The 9,948-nt window shown below is 38.6% G+C and overlaps 1 protein-coding gene across 1 annotated transcript; it reads left to right on the forward strand.

Annotated features, from left to right (window-relative positions):
* The first annotated feature begins 1,367 nt into the window (after positions 1-1,367).
* Positions 1,368-9,742, forward strand: LOC128260408 (protein white). Its single transcript, XM_052993382.1, has 6 exons — positions 1,368-1,567; positions 5,562-5,835; positions 6,344-6,998; positions 7,727-8,042; positions 8,401-8,532; positions 8,969-9,742. The coding sequence occupies exons 1-6, from the start codon at positions 1,496-1,498 to the stop codon at positions 9,581-9,583; spliced, it is 2,064 nt and encodes a 687-aa protein (XP_052849342.1). The 5' UTR covers positions 1,368-1,495; the 3' UTR covers positions 9,584-9,742.
* The last annotated feature ends 206 nt before the right edge of the window (positions 9,743-9,948 follow it).

The raw sequence follows: 9,948 nt of genomic DNA on the forward strand, positions 1-9,948 counted from the left end.
GGCTTATACATAAAATAGTAAAAACATATTTTATTAACTGATTTAGTCATATTATAATCCGCAGTTGCTTAAAAATAGTTATTTTGATTCAAATACCTATAAATAAATATATTTTTTTTAGTTTTAAGTACCTGAAACTATCCTTAAAAAATATAACATTAAATTAAATTAAGATAAGCTCTATCGTTTTTTTACTACTGTAATATTTAAAAGTGTAAACGATTGTGATATACAAAGCAGCATTAACCACTTTCAAAGGTGAAGGAAAATCTAAATAATTCGACGGACCTTACAAATCAATTACAAATTTAAAAATCTTTAAGATTACAAAAAATAATGATAAGCTATATAATTATAATTTTATATCCTTAACTACTGTACCATTTAAAATGTTGAACTATTGTTATGTATTAAGCAGCATAAACAACTTTCAAGGGTAAAGGAAAATTAATATAAACTTCACGGTCCTTACAAATTTCACTTAATCGTCGTTAGCAAATTAATTCTTGGAAATTCGGGAACTGCCCTGGTTAACCTGTTACCCCATGGCCCGTGAAAATGATATTGACAGGCCCCGGAAAGCCCGTCCCCGTTCCCCCTACCAGTCCCAGTCGCAGTCCGGATCAACATTCCGGGCCAACTGGCTCGATGATGAAGATTGATAATGTCCGGACAGCTGATGGCGGGAGTCCAAAAGTCCAAAAGTCCAAAGTCCGCAGGTCCAGGATCCGAGATGAGGTGCTAACGATGACGACAACGAGCGGAGTTTTTGGGGGCATGGGTCGCCGGTCGTTTGATAAATCATGCATGCAAAGTACAGTGCGAACCGCCGAAAGGTGACGACAACAGGCGGATTAACGCAATACCTGTCTTATTCCCGATAAGAATACGCTTCCCTTCCTTTTCTCCCCTAATCAGTATTCAAATAGAAGCACTCAGCCATTGTGCCCTCGTCATGCGGGGCATAATCATAGTTTTAAGAAGGTGATTTTGGTTTTGATGTATCATAGTGTTAAATAAATATCAAAAAACGTAATTTCAAAGTCAAATGTTTTATATAAATATATACAAACTCGGAAGTACCATGAAACCTTTGTTACTTGGCTCGCGTGCAAAAGTAAAAAAAATATAAATTTTAATTTAATTTTTACATGTTTTCATTTATAGCCAAGGGTATTCGGAGTACCAGACTCTTGGCGTTCCTCTTCCTATTATCTCTCACTCAAAACGTCATTTCACTCAAAGTCAACGTAGCCGGCCCCATCTCTTTCCCACCGGCATATCCTCGTCTCTTTTCCGCCAGCATATCCCCGTCTCTGTCGCCTCTGTTGTTGCATTACCTAGCGTCAATGTCCGCCTTCAGTTGCATTTTGTCAGCGGTTTCGTGACGAAGCTCCAAGCGGTTAGCGCCATCAATTAAACGCAAATTTGTTTTTTTTTGGAGTGATTGTCTTGTGGGTGAGGAAAATCAGGGGAAAGTCAGGAAAACGCGGCGATGGGCCAAGAGGATCAGGAGCTGTTGATACGCGGAGGCAGCAAACATCCATCCGCCGAGCATCTGAACAGCGTGAGTAATATCCGTAGAGCCACATTCATAGAAACAGCGATTGCAACATTCGTGACTCGTGATTTCAATCTGCAGCGTGAGAACGGCGGCCCACAAAATGCCAAACCGCAATTGCGCAAGCAAATAAAGGCCTAAAACAAATAATGACAGCAGCTGTAATCAAAACAATGGCGGTTCAATTCATTTTATTCCTTTTTTAGATTTTTTTATTTATATAATAATTTTTAGGAATTTCGTTTTTACACTAAGCAAATTTCAAAGTTTTAGAACCAACAATTTGGTAGTATTCAAAATATTTCCTAAATTTTCGTCTGCCTCATTCTTATCTTTAATTTAAATAAATATTTGATTATATTTAGTGATGCATAACAAGCGAAGTGGTGGCTTGGATTATATTCTAGCTTATGGCTTATTGTTGTTGTCTATAACTCTGGGGGAAAAAAGATACAAGATACCGTATCCGTATCTGTTTCTGTTTCTGTTTCTGTACCTGCACCACCTACACGATCTTAAGACCTTGAGCAAACACGTCTCGCTCATCTGATATTGTACAATCTAGTCTTATCTGGGTCATTATTTGACTAGACGAATGCTTCAGGTTCAGCATCTTATATCTGTTATTTGGATGTGTATCTTGGCATCTTTGTATCTGGCTTCAAATGCTTGGCACCTCGGGTTGTATAACAAACAAATAAATGAGTAGGGTATTTCATCCCCCAGGCTCTTTTTAACAACTTTGAAAAAGTCTAAAAAAGTTGTACAACAGATAGGGAGTTTTTATCTTTTTAGGAAACAAGAAATTAAAGCTAAATAAAATTATTATATATTGAGTGCAACATTTAGACTTTAATTTATTTAGTTTATCCCTTCTATTTTCATAACTTAATTTATCAATGTTTTTGGTATTTAAGAGTACGAAATATTTATTTTACTTGTTTTAAGCATATTTTCCCCCAACTGTTGCCCCAATTTTATTGAGTGTTCGTCAACTTTTCCGCTAAATAATTGTGCCTCCTTCAGTGTTTTGTTCGCATCAAAGTGAATGACTTTGAGTGCACTCATTAGCCACTCGCACACTCGACAAAACGGGGGAAATACAACAAATTGAGTCGCTTCTTCATTCAGTCATTTCAATTTGTCAAGTTCATCAAAAAAGCGGCCCATCCTCTTTTCCTGCGCAACGCCATCTGGCGGGCGGAACGCCCCCTATCGCTCATCACGCTTCTCAAATTTCCTCCTTGTTTGGTAAGTAATTCAAAAATAGCACGCAAAGTAAAAAGTAAGCGAAAAAAATTAAATAAATATGAAATGTAGCATCTTTTGCAGCTTATTCCCAAAAAAAAAAATAAATATGAAAATAAAGAAAAAGCTGGGGAGAGATAAGAAAACCCGGTGGTAAAGGGACGGTAAAAACCGAAAGAAAAGGAAAACTTTTTAATAACATTTTTCGGCCTCATTTGTTGTGAAAACAATTTCTGCCAGGCCTGAGACTCCATCCCTCTTTCTCTCTTTCTCTCTCTCTCTCTCTCTCTCTCTCTCTCTCTCTCTCTCTCTTTCTCTCTCTCTCTCTCTCCACCTGTCTCGCTCTGCTCGGAGACTGCCTGAAAACGGATATTACATTTATTCGCGTCTACCTCTCGCGACGTCTCCCAATTTTTAATTTTTTCTGGCAAAAGTCAGCCCAAAAACTGGACATTGACTGTCTAGAAGAATAAGCTGCCAAAGCATCGCAGCAGAAGATTAGCAGTGAAGCCTCGTTAAAGAAGATTTCGAAAATTTTTAATCTAATTTGAACCATGTTTAAAAGTTGAAATTTTGTTTTAGACCGGCTTTTTAATAATTTTGATATCAAAATTCAAACTTAATATATATACATTAACATTAATCATTACTATAAAAATAAGATATATTAATTGAATTGTTTTTTAACAATTTGTATTTCGACAATATTTGTTTTGCTTTTCATTAATTTTAATATTGTAAAAAAAAGTGTTAAAATAAAGAAATTGTTATCAAAAACCAGTTAATGAAATAATTGAAATAACAATCTGCGGTTGAAAAATGCAGAGTAAATTATTTCCCGTGCTTCACTATAGTAAGAATAAATTTGTTAAAAATGTACTTTAAATAGCATCAAATGTAGGCTTCACTGTAGTTCGAAGCGCCAGCCGCTGAGTGCAAGGTGGACATTATTTCCTTCATTTTTTTAGACTTTTATTGAATGTCAGCTTTTTATTTGGCCCTCCTTCAACGGATTTTGCCTTCCTCATTTGCTTTCATTTTTTTCTTTGCTTAATTTTTATGATTATTTATACAAATTATTATGAGAGCAGCGGTGGATAAAATGTTTTCCATATTGTGGCCGTCATTTTGTCTTGTTTTTCCTTTTTTTTTGCCTGGACGCCAATTAGTGGATCCCTGTTATTTATGCTTTGCCGCAGGCCGATGCGATGGCAAGAAACCCCACAAATGGAAAACAGAAAATTGTTTATGAAAATGAAAATATTCAAGGGGCGGAGCAGGGGGAGCGGAAGTGGTGTGTGGGTGGTTGGAAAAGTGCGGAGGGGGATTTTGATCTGACCATACCGCAAACGTCTTCGGTTACCGCCTTTTCAAAAGGGAAGCCCCACCTGGGCGAAAAACGACAGCTCAGTGGGCTTGGCAATCACTTCGCTTCCCAACTTCGCCCATAAATAATAATAATATTTCTTTGTTATAGTTTTCAGACCATTTCAATTGTGCAGGCTTAATAATATGAACAAAAATACAAAAATCAGAAGCATGCTTTCCAGCAGACTTCAGAAATGGAAACAAAGGAATATTTAAATTTGAATGGTTAAAAAAACAACACAGCTTACAATACATTTTTAAAATCTTGGGATCAAGCAAAGCTAGATTTTTTTAAAATTTTTTTTTTATGCATTACCAAGCAATGGTTAGATTTTATTTATTTTAAAAAATTTTATGAACAAAATAAACCTAGATATAAATATAAATTGCCCATTTAATGCATTTAAAACAATCCAAACATGTTGGTATATCAAAACTCTTCATTTTTTAAATATTTCTCACAAGAAATCCATAATTTTAGCATACTAAATGATTAATCAAGTATTCATTTCGAAGCACTCGTATGGAAAATCCTCCTTTGAAAGCATAGATAATCGACTGAAAAAGGACTCGATTTACTCACCACTTATGTCAAGTAAATATTCATTGCTTGACTGCCAAACTACTCGTTCCACTCATCTATAAAGATTTAGATTCCGCACCGCCGACAAAGAAAAAAAAGCCCCATTTATATGGCCAAGTATCCCTTAAGTTTTATATTTAATAAAAACAAAGCTGACGGGGCTCAAAGTCCCCAAAAGCGAGCCAAACACGCTGGCGCCTTTCACTCGCAATTGTCTTATGAAGTGGCAACATGGTGGACCCCTGACACGCCCACCGCCCACCGCCCACCGCCCTTCTTCAAGGCCGGCTTCGGCTTATGGCCTGCCCTAATTTGCACATTTTAAATAGGCCTGGCCTGCTCGGCAAAACTCGGGACTTGGGCATTTTTATTAAACAGATGGGCGCCCCTTGAAAAGTGATAGGGGGATTTGAGGGTGTGAGGGGGGTCTGTACCCAAAGCAGGGGCGGCGAGGGCAGGGATTAGCCAGGCTAGCCAAGATTTATGCACAGACGTCTTTATTTTTATGGACGAACGCCGTGAAATTGAAAAGTTTTCAGTTCACAACCTTTTCAAGGTGCCCCCAAAATAAGTTGAAACATATTTGAAATTTAAAGACTTTTTTTAGAAAAATTACATTAATATTTTCACAACAAATGAATTGTTTTGTGAAAATATCAATACCTTTCAACGATATTGATTTTCTTTTTAATATTCTTTTCCCTTGCAAAGGACACTTTTTTATTAAAATTTCCAATAGCATTATTTCTTTTGTTTTATTTTGGAGTGTAGCACTTGAAGACTCTTTTGTTTCTTTTGCAGGGCGATGGCGGAGGGGCTTCACAGAGCTGCATTAACCAGGGCTTCGGGCGGGCCAAGAACTACGGCACCCTCCGGCCGCCCACTCCGCCGGAGGACTCCGGATCTGGCAGCGGCCAGCTGCCGGAGAACCTCACCTACGCCTGGCACAACCTGGACATTTTCGGGGCGGTTAACCAGCCGGGATCCGGGTGGCGCCAGCTGGTCAACCGGACACGCGGACTCTTCTGCAACGAGCGACACATCCCGGCGCCCAGGAAGCATCTACTGAAGAACGGTAGGTTAATTGTTTTTTAACCATAACTTATTATAACAATTCTCCTAAAAAAATGTTATTATTTGTGTTTTGCTAAAAAATTCAGAGCTCCTATATTTAATAGCGATAAAATTGTATGTTTATTATAATTATTACTACCCGAATTGCCAAAAATTTAACTATTTTGTGTATGCTTTTCAGTCATTTATTTTAATATAAATATATATATTATTGGCATAAAAGCATTTGACTATTTATAAGAAAGTAAACAATATGGCTCAGGCACATTTAAAAGGTTCCCTTTGTAAAGATCATTGTAAAATTATGTGGTTTCAAAAAGTTGAAAATTTTTAAACTAATATTTTTAGCTTTAGCTGTATTTCATATTTATTTTTCCCTACATTTAATAGCTTTTTCCTTTTTTTATTTGCTCAAATGTTTTTCTTTTATTAACATGCAATTAAAACATATTATTACTTGAGTTTTTCACACAAAATTTATACAGTTTTCCTCTGGTTTTTTGTGCTAGTTTGCGGCGTGGCCTATCCGGGTGAGCTGCTGGCCGTGATGGGCAGTTCGGGGGCGGGAAAGACGACCCTGCTGAATGCGCTGGCCTTCCGGTCGCCGCAGGGCATCCAGGTGTCGCCGTCGGGGATGCGGCTGCTCAACGGCCAGCCGGTGGACGCCAAGGAGATGCAGGCGCGGTGCGCCTACGTCCAGCAGGACGACCTCTTCATTGGCTCGCTGACCGCACGGGAGCACCTGATCTTCCAGGCGATGGTGCGGATGCCACGCCAGCTCACCTACCGGCAGCGGGTGGCCCGCGTTGACCAGGTCATCCAGGAGCTGTCGCTCAGCAAGTGCCAGCACACGATCATCGGGGTGCCGGGCCGGGTCAAAGGTCTATCCGGCGGCGAACGGAAGCGGCTGGCCTTCGCCTCGGAGGCCCTCACCGACCCCCCGCTGCTCATATGCGACGAGCCCACCTCCGGCCTCGACTCCTTCACCGCCCACAGCGTCGTCCAGGTGCTGAAGAAGCTGTCGCAGAAGGGCAAGACGGTCATCCTGACCATCCACCAGCCCTCCTCCGAGCTGTTCGAGCTCTTCGACAAGATCCTCCTCATGGCCGAGGGCCGGGTCGCCTTTCTGGGCACGCCCAGCGAAGCCGTCGACTTCTTCTCCTAGTGAGTACACCAAAAAAAATCAAAAACTTAAGTTAGGTTTTAATATGTGTGTCTTGAAAACAAACTACAGACAGTGTTAAGGTATAAATGTTACTTCAAAACTGAAAAATATAGCCCCATACTTTATATTTCCATTTTTATACCGGAGAGTAGGAGAGTATTTTTAATAATAAAATTTTTCAATAAAGTAGTGAGTAGCACTCACGTTAAACTGACAAAAAAAATGTAAAATCATAATATTAAATACAATGCATATTCAATTATTTTAATTAATTCGAAAACTATTAGGTTTAAAATAGGCTCTTGCTGTTTTAAATGCTTTTTATTTATGTTTACTATGGGTTACATTTAAAATACTTTTTCAATTAGATAAAAATCAAAGTGAGAAATATTTAAATTCTTAAATAATTACTGCCTTGTTATCAAAAGTGCAAGGAGACTTTTATTTTACAATGTTTTTTTTTATTATAGTTCTCATGCCGCCAGAAATGTACAACAGAATTTTCTTGACATCTAAGTCTTCTTCAATTAATGGGAACATTAAATGGCACATGTTAACTTAACTTAACTTGAGTTGTTTTAAGTTAATATAGAATATTTTAATAGAATATTTTACAAATATGCTTACAAGTACAGCAAATTTATTACCAATTATTTTATTATTCATTTATTTCAATAGACAATATAAGGAATTTATTTATTAAAATATTTTTATTAACTATTTACAGCGTTGGAGCACAGTGTCCGACGAACTACAATCCGGCGGACTTCTACGTGCAGGTTTTGGCCGTGGTGCCCGGTCGGGAGATCGAGTCCCGGGATCGCATTGCCAAGATCTGCGACAATTTTGCCATCAGCAAGGTGGCGCGGGATATGGAGCAGCTGCTGGCCACCAAGAATCTGGAGCAGCCGCTGGAGCAGCCGGAAAACGGGTACACCTACAAGGCCACCTGGTTCATGCAATTCCGGGCAGTCCTTTGGCGCTCCTGGCTGTCGGTGCTCAAGGAGCCACTGCTCGTCAAAGTGCGACTTATCCAGACAACGGTGAGTGGTTCCAAGGAAGACAAATAAAGTATCCCGACTAATCTTACAAATTCTGTTTAATTTTATGGCTCTTTTTAAGTAACAAATCCAATTTAACATTGATTTTTCATAAAATACCAAATAGCTGAGCTCAAAGTAACATTCAAAAAGTGTTTTTCATATTATGCATTCTTTTTTAAAATATATATAAGAGATATGACCTTTTTTATGTTTATTTTTCCCAACCTGTTTTTATTTTATTCAACACAGCATTTTGACCTTATAAATGTAATGTTATTACAAAAAGGAAATAAAATTAATTAAACACACAACTAGCGTATTAGGATTAATAAGAAACAAGTAATTTTATAATTTCCAGATGGTTGCCATCTTGATTGGCCTCATCTTTTTGGGCCAACAACTAACGCAAGTGGGCGTGATGAATATCAATGGAGCCATTTTCCTCTTCCTGACCAACATGACCTTCCAAAATGTTTTTGCCACGATTAATGTGAGTTGTATTTTTAAATAAAATAACAAGATTTCGTCTTAGTATAATATTTTATTTAAATATCCATTGCATTTTAAAGTACTTATTAGTATTTAAGATTTGTAAATATTATATTCATTATATTGATAGTAATAAAATTCATTAGACAATAATATTTAACTTTTTAAAATCCACGCTAACATGTTTTTTAGATGACTATGACAAGTATTATGAAAATTTTTTGAAATAAGATTTATAAATGTATTTTATTCTTGGATATTGCTTAAATTGATTTAATGTTTAATTTATATATTAAATACAAAATGTTGAATTAATTTTTCATTGTTTGTATCAGTATTAGGTATAGATTAAAATGAAAATCTCTAAACTGACTATTAAGGATCTTCTCGCATGTTATCCGTCCGGAATAATCGACTTTCCTTCCATTTCGCCTTAGGTGTTCACCTCAGAGCTGCCGGTTTTCATGAGGGAGGCCCGCAGTCGTCTGTACCGATGCGACACGTACTTTCTGGGCAAGACGATTGCCGAACTGCCGCTGTTCCTCACCGTGCCGCTGGTCTTCACGGCGATCGCCTATCCGATGATCGGCCTGCGGGCCGGAGTGATGCACTTCTTCAACTGCCTGGCCCTGGTCACGCTGGTGGCCAACGTGTCCACCTCGTTCGGCTATCTGATATCCTGCGCCAGCTCCTCGACCTCGATGGCCCTGTCGGTGGGCCCGCCGGTCATCATTCCCTTCCTGCTGTTCGGCGGCTTCTTTTTGAACTCGGGCTCGGTGCCGGTGTACCTCAAGTGGCTGTCGTACCTCTCGTGGTTCCGGTACGCCAACGAGGGCCTGCTGATCAACCAGTGGGCGGACGTGGAGCCGGGCGAGATCAGCTGCACCTCGTCGAACACCACGTGCCCCAGCTCCGGCAAGGTCATCCTGGAGACGCTCAACTTCTCGGCCGCCGACCTGCCGCTGGACTATGTGGGTCTGCTCATCCTGATTGTGGGCTTCCGGGTGTTCGCCTATCTGGCCCTTCGCCTTCGGGCGCGGCGCAAGGAGTAGCCGGAACAGCCGCTCAATAGTTAATGCATTTTTTTACCATCACTACTATCGTGTTTATTGTTTGCCCCCCACAAAAGCCAATGTAACACTGTTTGTGTCAATAAAAACAAGATATGACGTATATAAAATGAATAAAAGACTATTAATATTCAGTGGAAATTTAAGTTAAGTTAACAACTCTGAGGCTTAGTTCTGTTAATGCAATAAAATGTATAAATTTTATGATTTTTTTTTTTAAATTTTAAAATTTAATAGATTCTGATTTTATAGGGATTTTATTCTCTAATAATATTTTGGGAAATAGCTTTATTATTTTGATGTTGATGTTTTAAATTGACTTATCTCTAAAAGTTCGTTGTTATAAT

Source organism: Drosophila gunungcola, assembly GCF_025200985.1.
Source record: "Drosophila gunungcola strain Sukarami chromosome X unlocalized genomic scaffold, Dgunungcola_SK_2 000023F, whole genome shotgun sequence".
NCBI lineage: Eukaryota > Metazoa > Arthropoda > Insecta > Diptera > Drosophilidae > Drosophila > Drosophila gunungcola.